The sequence below is a fragment of the Bufo bufo genome, chromosome 6 (assembly GCF_905171765.1).
Source record: "Bufo bufo chromosome 6, aBufBuf1.1, whole genome shotgun sequence".
In the NCBI taxonomy this organism is placed as follows: Eukaryota; Metazoa; Chordata; class Amphibia; order Anura; family Bufonidae; genus Bufo; species Bufo bufo.
This window is the reverse complement of record NC_053394.1, coordinates 313012682-313027275: the sequence shown is the minus strand read 5'-3', so window position 1 is coordinate 313027275 and position 14594 is coordinate 313012682. Positions and strand designations below refer to the sequence as shown.

Genomic DNA, 14594 nt, shown 5'->3' with positions numbered 1-14594 from the left:
GGGTGCAAGAGATGCACGTCATGGCTACATCAGGATTAAGTGGCAGAAGGACAGTTTTGTGAGTGTCTCCATTAGGAGATCACCCTCAGGTTTATCACAGTGGTACATTTACTTGTCTGGACCATATTTTATGTTGTTTATTTTTATTTATTTTTTTCAAGTTATTTAATTTGCATTTAACATTGACAGTAAAGCATGTAGTCCTTTTTTAGCTCCACTTCTACCCAAATTCTACCAAAATACTTCTTGTAGAGGATTTCGCAGTTTTGTTTGCCTTCTTGAGGGAAAATCAGTTAGCTCGTTCAGTTACTGTATCATGGCGATGACTCATGGCATCTCCTGCTCCGATTTCTTACTAGCTTGTACAGAGTGGCCTTTTTGAAGTGGAGACATAGCCTAAAGTATTAAGTCGCATCACAACTGCACGGTATGGATGAGCATGGAGACTTGGATATATAGTGTGTGAATATATTTTATGTGTTGCGCATATTTATAGAAGTCGCCTCGAGAGAGCTACTGATTTTTGCAATTTTCTGCCGATTGCTAGAATGCAATGCTAGGAAAGCCAGGCTTGCAGAGGCACTGGGCACTCTCCTAGTGCATGGTGGGTAGCACGGTGGGTAAGTGGTTAGCACAGGGGTCTTGGTTAGCACTGGGGTCTTGCAGCGCTGGGGTCTTGGGTTCAAATCCGACCAACATCTGCATAGAGTTTGTCTGTTCCCCCTGTGTTTGCATGGGTTTCCTCCAGGTACTCCGGTTTCCCCCCACATTCCAAAAAACATACTGATAGGGAACTTAGATTGTGAGCCTCATCGGGAACAGAGAAGTGATGCTAATGTCTGTAAAGCCCTGCAGAATATAGTAGCGCTATATAAGTGTGTATAATAATAAATAAATAGTACCGCTGCAAGTTTGTTCCAGCAATCGGGGAGGTTACAGCATTGGACCCTTGTCAATCAGGAATTGATGGCATATTGATTGACAATATTAATGTCTCTCTAGAGAAGCTTAACCTTTATTAGCATTGGTAATAGTCAGGTAATGTAGTCTACCGTCTTTGCATGTTTGGACGATTTAGGGCTCTTTCACACTTGCGTTGTTCTGTTCCGGAATAGAGTTCCGTCGTCGGGGCTCTATGCCTGATCAAGATTATCCCAATGCATTCTGAATGGAGAGAAATCCGTTCAGGATGCATCAGGATGTCTTCAGTTCAGGACCGGAACGTTTTTTGGCCGGAGAAAATGCTGAACACTTGCCCCAAGGCCGGATCCGGAATTAATGCCCATTGAAAGGCGCATTAACGGATCCGACGTTTAACTTTTTCTGAATGGTTACCATGGCTGCCAGGACGCTAAAGTCCTGGTTGCCATGGTAAAGTGTAGCGGGGAGCGGGGAAGCAGTATACTTACCGTCCGTGCGGCTCCCGGGGCGCTTCAGAGTGACGTCAGGGCACCCCACATGCATGGATGACGTGATCGCATGGATCACGTCATCCATGCGCATGGGGCGCTCTGAAGTCATTCTGGAGCGCCCCGGGAGCCGCACGGACGGTAAGTATACTGCTCCCCCGCTCCCCACTACTACTATGGCAGCCAGGACTTTAATAGCGTCTTGGGTGCCATAGTAACACTGAACGCATTTCAAATGCTTTCAGTTCACTTGCGTTGTTACGGATCCGGCGGGCACCTCCGGCAAATGGAGTGCACGACGGATCCGGACAACGCAAGTGTGAAAGAGGCCTTACTCTATGCATTGTGTAAAAAAAAATCTATTTGGTTATGTACCTAATAGCTGTCAACAAGTAGGCTAATTGCTGATGGATCTTATTATGAATTAATTTGCATTCCCACCTATGGCTTATGTGAATACCCAGAGCAGACAGACTTATAAAATCATGACTACTTGTTGCTCTTTAACGTGAATATTTAAATTGTCTGATCACCTTATGACTACCTCGTATCTGTATTGTGTATAAAGAGCTGGGCTGTGAATGAGCCATAAAAACCTACAGGCCATTAAAACAGTACAGCATTATGCACTGAAAATACTAAACAGACACTACTCATAAGAATAATCTGCCCATGGCATTTCATAAGGAGAGCGCACCGCGCATGCGCAGCGCTCAGCTATTTTTGCAAGTCCTATAGTGGTAAATGGAGAGCACACTGTGCATGAATGGCCACCTCTCCGTTCACCTCTATGGGACTGCCGAAAATAGCCAAACCAGTGAATGGAGAGTGGCTGCGCTTGCACAGTGTGCTCTTTGTCACTTTGGAGGCCTATTCTGGAGATAGGAACAGGTCCTAGAGATAGGACCCACCCTTATGTCATTGGTGGCAACATGCCACCAATGTTTGAGTTGAGACAACCCCTTTAAAGGGAATGTGTCTTCAGAAAATTACCTATGATGTCATTAGAAAATGAAAGTTTTATGTTAAACATGTTTTACATTTATCATGTCTCTATACTTTAAAAAATGTATACAATCCTGCAATTTTTTCACTGGCAACTAGGCATAATAATAGGCCATGATTTTCTGTTCTGTATCAGTAACTTTTTAGTAGCTGTTCTCATCGTCATTAAAAGCAGAATTACAATGACAGATATCAAGTATATACAGATAATACAGGATCCAACATTCACAATAGGTGATATCACAGCTGAACTTCTCCCTTCTGATTCCTGCACAGGTCAAAAAGCATGCCTAGAAAAGTTCCCCATAAAGGTCACTGAGGTCCCATCCTGTCCATTGTGTCTATGGCTCATGTGGCTGCTCTCAAAGAACAGGAAGTCATGGCATATTTTAGGCCTAGGGGCCAGTGCGAAAACACGCATAATTTTAGGATTTTTTTCTGTAACTATAGTGACAAGGAAAAATGAAATATCACCAAAAAAAAAAACATTATGTAAATATGCATGAGGCAATTTCAGGCCAGTTCAGCAATCCCTAAAAGCCCAGCTTTTTCAACCACACTGTATAAACACTACAATTGAGTTTCTAGAGTTTCTACTCGATGAGGTCTTAACCCTTTCGTGATATAACTATTTATAGATTGTATTGTAGTGTTAGCTTCTGGTTTTTAATACATTCTTTGTATTTTTTTTTCTAGGATGGATCCCGTCAGAAGCAAAAGAAGACTGTCTCATTCTGCACAATGCCCAACAACCGCAAAATCAACAGCACCGCAGCCTGCATCTCCTTTATGATGGAAGGCTGTGAAATGAAGAAAGTGCGTTCCAACTCCAGGATGTACAATCGATTTTTCCTGTTAGATCCAGATATGCGTTTTCTCCGATGGGAGCCTTCCAAGAAAGATTCGGAGAAAGCTAAACTGGAGATCAAATCAATTCGTGAGGTTCGGGTAGGAAAGAAAACTCCAGTTTTGAGAAGTAATGGGTTGTCTGACCAGTTTCCAGAAGAATGTGCCTTTTCTATCATTTATGGGGAGAACTATGAATCATTAGACCTTGTTGCCAGCACTGCTGATATTGTCAATACTTGGGTGATGGGACTCAGATATTTAGTTTCTTATGGAAAGCACACTCCAGATGTTCTAGGAGCCAATCAAACAAGTTTAAGGACTCTGTGGATCTCATCTCTTTTTGAGATAGCTGATATCGAGAAAGGAGGACAGATTCCTTTGTCTAGAGCCATTCAGCTTATCAAGGGGCTCAACCCTGGTATGAAGACATCAACAGTGGAATTAAAATTTAAGGAGCTGCAAAAAGGTAGTGAAAAGTTTGGCGCTAACGTTACTTGTGAAGTGTTTGTAGAAGCATACTGTGAACTGTGTACCAGGCCAGAGGTCTTCTTTTTACTAGTGCAATTTTCTAGCAATAAAGAATATTTGGACTTAAAAGATCTTATGATCTTTATGGAGGTGGAACAAGGTATGGAAGAGGTCAATGAGAACACATCTTTTGAAATCATCAATAAATATGAACCCTCCAAAGAAGGACGTGAAAAGGGTTACCTTACAATTGATGGTTTCACCCGCTATCTACTTTCTTCAGACTGTAATATCTTTGATCCTCACCATAAAGTGGTTTGTCAAGACATGACTAGACCATTATCTCACTACTACATAAATTCTGCTCATAGTGCATGCCAAATGGAAGACCACTACTGGGGCACATCGGACATCAGTGGGTATATTCATGCCCTTAAAATGGGTTGCCGAAGCATTGAACTTGTTGTCTGGGATGGCCCTGACAATGAGCCTCTTATATACCTTGGACTTTCTGTGGTATCACAGGTGGCTTTCCGTAGTGTCATAAGTGTCATAGACAAGTATGCATTTGAGGCATCTGAATATCCCTTGATAATTTGCTTGGTAGTTCATTGCTCTGTTCGACAACAGCGTATCATGGCCCAGTGCTTGAAAAAGATTCTTGGGGAAAGGCTTTACAGTGAACCACCTTGTAGTGATGAAAATTACTTGCCTTCTCCAGAGCAACTTAAAGGGAAGATTCTAATAAAGGGCAAAAAACTGCCACCAGATAACTCTGACTTAGAGGGAGATGTAACTGATGAAGATGAAGGAATGGAGATAGCCAGGAGATTAGGACATGATGGCAGAGAACATGTCAATGGAACGGGTCCCAGAAAGCTGCGCCTTTGTAAAGAACTTTCAGACCGAGTTAACCTGTGCCAATCTGTAAGGTTTAAAGACTTTGAAATGTCCAAAAGGTGCCAAAAATACTGGCAAGTGTGCTCTTTTAATGAAGTTACCGCCAGTCGTTTTGCCAATGAGTATCCTGAAGAATTTGTGAAGTATAACAAAAAATTCCTTTCAAGGGTCTACCCAAGCTCAATGAGGATAGATTCTAGCAATATGAATCCTCAAGATTTCTGGAAATGTGGTTGTCAGATTGTGGCCATGAACTACCAAACCCCAGGACTTATGATGGACCTCAATACTGGATGGTTCCGCCAGAATGGAAACTGTGGCTATGTCTTACGCCCCTCAATAATGAGGGAAGAAGTATCATATTTCAGTGCAAATGCTAAGGATTCCTTGCCTGGTGTTTCTGCACAACTCCTCCATCTCAAAATAATTAGTGGTCAGAACCTGCCAAAACCCAAAGGGTCAGGAGCAAAAGGAGATGTAGTGGAGCCATATGTGTATGTAGAGATCCATGGAATACCTGCTGATTGTGCAGAACATCGAACAAAGACTGTAACCCAAAATGGAGACAATCCCATATTTGATGAGAGCTTTGAATTTCACATAAATCTTCCAGAGCTGGCAATCCTGAGGTTTGTGGTCCTGGATGATGACTATATTGGAGATGAATTCATAGCCCAATATACTATCCCCTTTGAGTGTTTGCAAACTGGCTTTAGACATGTCCCATTACAGTCCTTGACAGGAGAGTTTCTCCAGAACACCACATTATTTGTACACATTGCAATTACCAACAGACGAGGTGGTGGAAAGGCCCACAAGAGGGGACTGTCTGTGCGCAAGGGAAAAAAGGTTCGTGAATATACTTCAACAAAGACTACTGGCATCAAAGCCATAGATGAAGTATTCAGGACGGCCACTCAGGCTGTACGAGAGGCTACTGATCTTCGTGAAAATGTTCAGGTAACCTGTTTATATCTTCGTTTTTTTTTTCTTTTCAAAGCTATTATCAAATCTTTTATGAGTAGAATTAGGACTTTGGTGGTTCTTTGTACAGCACAATAGAATTATCCCTTCAAACAGGTTTTCCCCACTATATTCTCATATTCTCCTTGTGCTACTTTTCTTTCCTTTCGCCTGCTCCAACCTTTTAATTAAACATAAGCCGAGTGGGTATTAAAATCTTGCTGTGCTCTCTATGAGTCTAATACAGAGTTTCTGAAATACTGTTCTGTAATTAGAACACGCGAACACTGGATAATTCTGCTAGTGAAACCTAAGCCTCTCCTAAGGTAACCTCTTTTGCAGTAGACCGGTTATTCTGAAGCTGTCCAAGCACTTTATATATGTTTGTTCTGCCGACAGCTATTCCTCTCAACCACCCCATACTTGGCTCAGCCAATTATGCATGTTCTCATTAGGGAGAGGGAAACTTGCTGCTCATGCTAAACACCCCTGAGAACAAAGGATTGGGCATGTTGAAATCAAACAGCCTGATTTCTTTCTCTCAACATCTTTTGTTGGGTAGATCCAGGACACTCCTATATACAATGCACTCAGAAAGTCTTCAGACCTTTTCACTTTTTTCACATTTTATGTTGCTGCCTAAAAAAATAAAAAAATTTCCCCTCATTCTGCACTCAATTCGCCATAATGAATAAATCCTTGCTTATTTATTGAAAAGGAAAAACTAAAATCTTGCATTGACATATGTATTCAGACCCTTTACTCAGTACTTAATTGAAGCACCTTTCGCAGAAATTACAGCCTCCATTCTTCTTATTCTTCTTGGGTATGATGCAATATGGTTTGCACACCTGGATTTTGGGGATTTTCTGCCATTCTTTTCTGCAGATCCTTTCAAGGGTTCTGTCAGGTTGGGTCAAGACCATCCGTGGACAGACATTTTTAGGTCTCTCCAAAGATGTTCAATTGGGTTCAAGTCAGGGCTCTGGTTGGGCGCTCAAGAACCTTTACAGAGTTGTATCTAAACCACTCCTGTGTTGTACTGGCTGTGTGCTTAAGATCATTGTCTTGTTGGAAGTGGAACCTTCTTGCCCATTTTGAAGTCACTCTGGATCAGGTTTTCATGAAGAATACCCCTGTACTTTGCTCCATTCAGCTTTCCCTTAACCCTGACCATTCTCCCTGTCCCAGCCGCCGAAATACAGCCCCCCAACATGATGCTACTACCACCACGTTTCACTGTAGGGATGGTATGGGGCAGGTGATGAGCAGTAACTGGTTTGCTCCAGACATGGCACTTAGAATTGAGGCCAAAAAGTTCAATCTTGGTTTCAACACACCAGAGAATCTTGCTTCTCAGTCTGAGAATTGTTTAGGTGCTTTTGTACAAACTCCAAGCAGGCTTTCATGTGTCTTACTGAAGAGGGGCTTCTTTCCTGCAATTCTGCCATAATGCCTAGATTGATTGAGTGCTGTAGTGATGGTTAACCTTCTGGAAGTTTCTCCCATCTGCACGCAGGATCTTTGGAGCTCAGCCAGAGGGACCATTGAGTTCTTGGTCAACTCTCTTACCAAGTCCCTTCTCCCGTGATTATTTAGTTTGGTGGAGTGGCCAGCTCTAGGAAGAGGCCTGATTGTGCTAAACTTCTTCCATTTAAGAATTATGGAGGCCACTGTGCTCCAGGGAACTTTCAGTGCAGCATAATTATTTTTTGCTCTACTCCATATTTGTGCTTCCACACAGTCCTGTCTTTGAGCTCTACATGTAGTTTTTTTTCTCCTCATGGCTTGATTTCTGCAAATCATGTCCAATAAAGTGAATTTAGCACAGGTGGACTCTGATCAAGGTGTAGAAACATTTCACATATGATCAAGAGGGAGGCCCCCAGAGTTAAATTTCAAGTGTCAAAGCAAAGAGTCTGAATACTTATGTCTTTTCCTTAGTTTTTCCTTTTTAGTAAAATAGCCAAAATTGCTAAAATTTTGTTTTCACTTTGTTATTATGGGGTATTGAGTGCAGATTGTTAAGGGGAAACTTGAAAACGTAATGAATTGTATATTTGGTGATGGTTGTCCAGTCCAACTGAAATCATCTACTTCTGCTGGTTTTATGTGACATTTAAGGCCAGCTTTAGGGACACAGATAAATAAGATCATCTACTTGAAGGGGGGTGGTCTAAAGTTTCAATTTTTGACCAATGGACAGGCAAAGTTCTGTCCTCGCTCCTCTTTTGACTTGTAGCAAACAGTGTTATTAGTGTATATGTGAGAAGGTTAGATGCAATGCAGATCAGTGATTAGCATATTGTCCAGGTTATTTACCTACCATACATGTCCTGCAATTTGCACAACCCTAAAGGGGCATTTAGACGCACCAAACATCAGCATATTGTCGGGTGACCGTCAGCTGCTGGCTCAATGGATGAGACCACTGCATTCACATGCAGCGATCACCTCCACAGTATGAGGACGAGGGAGTGCTATTGTGATTGCTCGTCCTTATAGAGCTGCATTGTTTTTGGGCAGCAAATTGATGTTTAGACTGCACGAGCTGCTGGCCAGAAACTATAATTCAGGTGCCTGCACGGAAGGCAGGATCACCCGATGGATGAGCGTTTTGCTCGTTCATCTGTTGATCGGCGGCACCTTTACATGGGCAGATTGTCGGGAATGAGCGTTCCCAGGAAGGTTTGTCAAAACAAACTGTTTAAATCCACCTTAAATTGAAGTACAAAGGGAGAAAGAACATTAAGTCTTAGCTATCAAAATTATGTCAGAGAAAAAGAGTGACCTTGTGAACATAGCAGTCTATTGAAATCAAGCTAAATGGAAAATACCAGCCAGCAAGATCACTTTTTCATGTTCTCAATAATTCCATTGTAATCTGGAGCAAGGTTAATTCAATGACTTCAATAATAAAAATCTCCATCGGTTTATTGTTTCACAATCCCAATTCCAAAAAAGTTGGGGCATTGTATAAAATGTAAACAAAAACAGAATGCAATGATTTACAAATCTCATACAGCCATATTTTATTCACCATAGATCATAGAACACATATCAGATGTAGAAAGTGAGATACTTCAGCATTTCATGAAAAAATTAACTAATTTAGAACTTGATGGCAGAATCGCATATCAAAAAAAGTTGGGACATGGGCAACAAAACGCTAGAAAAGTAAGTGGTACTAAAAAAAACTGATGGAGGTACACTTTACTACTAAGTCACATGACGGGGTATAATAAGAGCATGTTAGAGAAGGGAGGATCTCTTAGATGCAAAGATGGGCAGAGGTTCACTAAATTGTGAAAAACTGCATATAAAAGAAATCGATGTGCACAAGGGATAAGGCTGACAGTCAGTTTGGATGCTCCTGATCTACAGCCCTCAGGAGGCACTGCAGTAAAAACAGACATGATTCAGGAAATCACTGCATGGGCTCAGGAACACTTCCAGAAATCATTGTCTGTTAACACAGTTCACCGTACAATCCACAAATGCAAGCTAACGCCTTTCCGACCAACGCTGTTTTTTTTAAGTTGGCACCCGCTCGTGAGTGGAGCGGCGGGCATAGCTGCATGGTACCTGCTGTTTGATACAGCTGCCGCTCATGTCATGACATTTAACACTTCAGATGCCATGGTCAAACCTGATCACGGCATCTGAGCGCGTGGAAACCTGGAGGCGTGCGGCAACCCTTGGCCTTTTTCTTTCCAATTCCACCCCATTTGTAATTTTTTCCTGTGTCCCACTACATCATATGCAATATAAAATGGTGGCATTGGAAAGTAAAACTGGTCACACAAAAAACAAGCCCTCATAAGGTTATGTGAACAGAAAAATAAAATAGTTATGGCTCTGGGAACACAGGCAGCGCAAAACGAAAATACCATAATGAAAAAACCTCAGGGGTAGAAAGGGTTAATGCTGTATGTCAACACAATCCAGAAACTCTGCCGTCTTCATTTAAAATAGACTGAGGCAAAATGGAACTGTACTGTGGTCAGATGAGTCAAAATTTTAAATTATTTTTGGAAACCATAGACACCGTGTCCTGAGGGCTCAAGATGAGAGGAACCATCCAGCTTGTTATCAGCACACTGTTCAAAAGTCTACATCTCTGATGGTGTGGGGTTGCATTAGTGCCTATGGTGTGGGCAGCTTATCCATCCAATGCTGAACAGTATATACTCCCATCCAGACAACGTCTCTTTCAGGGGAGGCCTTTCATATTTCAGCAAGACAATGCTAAACCACATACTGCATGCATCACAACAGCATGGCTTCACAGAAGAAGAGTCCGGGTGCTGAACTTACCTTTCACCAATTAAAGACATTGGGCGCTTCATGAAAATCTGACAAAAAAGACCCAGAACTGTTGGATATCAGACAAGAACGGGCAATGTCCCTCTGCCAATACTCCAGCAATAGGATGTTTACAGACTGTTCTTAAAAGAAGAGGGACTGCTACATAATGGTAGACATGGCCCTGTCCCAACTTTTTTGAGATGTGTTGCTGCCATCAAGTTCTAACTGAGTTATTTTTTTCATACAATTGTGTATAAAATATTTCTGTGAGATCTGTCAATCATTGCATTCTGTTTTTATTTATTTTTATGGACATTTTACACTGCATCCCAATTTTTTGGGAATTGTGACTGCAATTTTCTGATTGTAGATTTTTTTTTTATTCTGTTTCCTGGACGTGATTATGGAGATGGCCACCTTGCCTGAACAGTTGTTTAGAGATAGTTTAGAGATAGTCTTTAGAGATATGCTTTACAGGCAATGGACATAATGGACATGAACTCGTTGACTTCTATGGCAGCATTTTCTAGGCCTGTGTGACCTGTGCAGAGCTGAACCCGGACATCCCTCCATTATCACCCCGGCAGTTCCCCTGACATGAGCATCGGAGCAGTTCATGCTCCGATGCTCTTCTTTGCCCTGCGCTAAATCGCGCCGGGCAAAGGCATTTTTTGGAGATCCGGTGACGAACCGGGCTCTCCATGGGGCTGCACCGGCACTGATGGGCGGTATTTAGCAGTTTCCGCCCGGCAGTGTGTTATTGAAAACAAAAGATCCTGTGCCCTGCGCGATTTAGCGCAGGGCAAGGGAGCGCATCGGAGCATGAGATGCTCCGATGCTAGCCTTAGGGGGGCTGTCTGGGTGAAAATAAGGGTATGTCCGTGTTCAGCTCTGAACCTGGACAACCCCTTTTAACCTATTGTGAATTGTTAATCCTGTAATGATAAGGAGATGCCTGCTGGAATGTGATGCGTACAGGCCAAGAAGTAGTGCCTATTATTAGGCTTAGTGACCAGTGTGAAAATTGCAGGACTTTATATAGATAGAAAATTAGAAATAGCGTCACCAAAAATTCTTTAAAATATGTTTTAAATATGTTAGGTCCTTGTAAGAAAATAACTGAAATTTCGCTGCTTTTGTTGCAGAATGCATTGGTTTCTTTCAAAGAACTTTGTGGCCTGACTCCAGCGGCAAACATGAAACAGTGTATTCTCACTCTGTCGGCATGGCTTCTCAACAGCAATAGTCCTCTCACTGTGACCCTCAACCTTCGCTCTCAGTATCCGCTCCTGGAGGCACAAGGACCAGTACCTGATCTCTTAAAAAAGGTTCTCACCTCTTATGATGCGGTAAGTGTATAATTAATAGACACAAAAGTAGAGATTGGGACAGGAATATGCTTATATGGTAGAGTTTCTCTGATGACCACAATCATACAAAATATATATATATATATATATATATTTATATATATATATTACATCCCCTGTAAATCAGCAGGAAGCCATACCATTTTCTCCCCTGCAGCTTCCAAGGATGTGCTTCAGTCATCTTCCTGGCTGCAGCGGTGATGTTCCATACACACGTGTCACCGTTTAACCAATCACTGGCAGTATATAGTATATCAATTTTAAGGCAGGTGATTGGCCAAGAAATAGTCAGGAGGATCAGAGCATGGTGCAGGAGGTGACAGGGAAGAAAAGGATTGAAGAGGTTGTCCTATGAAAAATATTTTACAGTTTTCAAACCAGCACCTGGACCTGAATCCTTTTGTAATTGCATGAAATTAAAAATGTATCATCGCCACTGAGTTATTCAATGGAATTTATGTGTATAGCGCCACCTGCTCTTAGTTTTTTTCTTATTTCTTTGTCCTGCTCACTGAGATGGCCGCACATGCTCAGTTTCATCCTTTAACTGCCTCCTGAGCTGTGATAGGGAGAGCATGGACACTCCTTCTGAGCTGTGATAGGGAGAACATGGACACGCCCCCTTAGCTGAAGCAGAACAGACACTCCCCTTGAGCTGTCAGCTTGATATAAATCTAGCAGAGCAATGAATGGGGAGATCTCTGGATCCATGTGAGGTACAGGGCTGGTTCTCGCTTTGTTAGAAAGAGATTGTCATGTACTATATGATGTCTGATTTTCATTTTTTACATTACTCATGGGATAACCCCTTTAAGTATGGCTTCTTTTGGTATTTTAGATCTTTTAAATGACTGTCTGAGTTTTTATTTAACTTAGACAATTCCTTTAACCAAGCTCCTTAGCTGGCTTCGGTGATTCACGATGATAGATTTTTCATGACAGGGTGATGTTTATCAAACGTTAACATCTGCAAGATCTTTTCCAGCTTCAAGAGCTCTGCCATTTGCATATGTCCTGTATGGAGGCACACAGAGTCCTTGTGGCACTCCCTGTGCTGCGGCATAGTGCCTCTGTTTGGCATCTTAGCAGGGAAACATTGTATCTAAACGAGATTGCCTCCATTGTACAGCATTGAAATACCATGGTGTAGTTACAACTTGGAGATTGTTGTGTGCATGAAGCCTTTTTCTCCAGAAGATGCCTTATAACTAGCCCCTCTGGCCACCATATTTATTGTCAGCCAGTGTAAAGCGGGCCATATACAGGGTGGGCCATTTATATGGATACACCTTAATAAAATGGGAATGGTTGGTGATATTAACTTCCTGTTTGTGGCACATTAGTATAAGTGAGGGAGGAAACTTTTCAAGATGGGTGGTGACCATGGTGGCCATTTTGAAGTCGGCCATTTTGAATCCAACTTTTGTTTTTTCAATAGGAAGAGGGTCATGTGACACATCAAACCTATTGGGAATTTCACACGAAAAACAATGGTGTGCTTGGTTTTAACGTAACTTTATTCTTTCATGAGTTATTTACAAGTTTCTCTTTGTTTACAGCCATTGACATGTCGCCGAGGTTAACACGTGAGGAGCGGATAGAAATTGTGTTGATGTCTGGTGAACGCAGTAACCGGGTCATTGCAGCAGATTTCAATGCTACAGTTAGCAAACTGCTTGCTAAGTTTCATTACAGCAGATGAATATGCCTTCTTATTTCCGGCATACCCCCGTAAATCCACATTCTACAGCCTCCCCAAAGTCCATAAGGGGGTTCATCCCCTGAAGGGGAGACCGATAGTTTCGGGGGTGGATAATCTTAACCAGAATTTGGGGATTTACATTGATCAGATATTGGCACCCTTCGTGACGGCTCTCCCCTCCCATGTCAGAGACACCACTGACCTCCTTAAACGCTTGGAGGGTCTGACATTGGAGGAGACATGCCTCCTATCCAGCATCGATGTGGAGGCATTATATTCTTCTATACCACATCATTTAGGCCTTCTCGCCGTGGAGCATTTCCTTCGATCACGGGGATGTCAGTATCGCGCCCACAGCCAATTTGTCCTGCGCATTCTCGAATTCACCCTCACACGAAACTTTTTCTCCTTCGATGGTAAGACCTGCCACCAGCTCAGGGGTACGGCGATGGGGAGCCCGTGTGCCCCATCGTACGCAAACCTATTCCTGGGCTGGTGGGAGGAGACTATAGTCTTCAGTGAGGATGAAGCATTGGACACTCTTGAAATTGGCTTGTGGGCGCGATACATAGATGACATCTTCATTCTCTGGAATGGAGATAAAGTGGGTTTTGAGGCCTTCGTCCTGCACCTTAATCAAAATCAAATAGGGATGCACTTCACGAGCGAATCACACCCCACGAGTTTACCTTTTTTGGACATCAAAATCTCCAAAAATAATAGAGGTGAACTTGATACCTCCATTTACAGGAAGGTCAGCTCCACGAATTCCCTCCTGAGATGGGAGAGTAATCATCCGCTCCCTCTCAGGAGTGGAATTCCTAAGGGCCAATATCTGCGAATCAGACGGAACTGCTCGGACAAACGTGATTTCATCAATCAAGCAGCCGATCTGAGGAGGAGATTCCAGATAAGGGGATACCCTGACCATGTCTTAAGGTCTGCATTTCAGACCGCTCTGTCTCGACCAAGATCCTCCTTACTCACTCCCAATCAATCCCCTAGCCCGCAACAAAAAGTGATGAGGATTATTACTAACTATGATAGAGGTTCCAAACAGGTTAGGCGCATCATTCAACGGCATTGGGAGGTCCTTAAAATGGACCCAGATTTGCAGGATGTGCTGGGAGACCAGCCTCAGATCACTTACAGAAGGGGGCCTAATCTACGTGACAAACTGGTCCACAGCCACTTTGCACCTAGCCGCACTAAGTCCACTTGGCTACGGTCAAACATTGTGGGTTGCCACAAATGTGGGAACTGTATTGCGTGCAAACGCGTACAGACCACAAAAACATTTGTAAGTCACGTGACAGGCCATGCATACACCATCCCACACTTTATCAACTGTAAATCTCGAGGGGTTATATACCGCATTCAGTGCGAGTGTGGGATGGAGTATGTAGGGAAAACAATACGTGAGTTTAGGAAACGGATAGGAGAACATCTGGGGGACATCTCACATAAACGGGATACCCCACTATCCAAACACGTACACACTGTACACAATGGTAGGGCATCCTTGGTGTTTCTGGGCATTGACCTAGTGAAGCCCCCCATTAGAGGGGGTGACTGGGACAAACTTCTTCTCCAACGTGAATCCCGTTGGATATTCTGCTT

The 14594-nt window shown here is 42.7% G+C and overlaps 1 protein-coding gene across 1 annotated transcript in view; it reads left to right on the top strand.

Moving 5' to 3' along the window:
• Nucleotides 1–14594, top strand: part of LOC121004434 (inactive phospholipase C-like protein 2) — a 129283-nt gene that overhangs the window by 67564 nt on the left and 47125 nt on the right. Inside the window, exons 2-3 of the mRNA XM_040436642.1 lie at nt 3111–5591; nt 11048–11251. Of these exons, the coding sequence (XP_040292576.1) occupies nt 3111–5591; nt 11048–11251 (2685 nt within the window). The remainder of the gene's footprint in view (nt 1–3110; nt 5592–11047; nt 11252–14594) is intronic.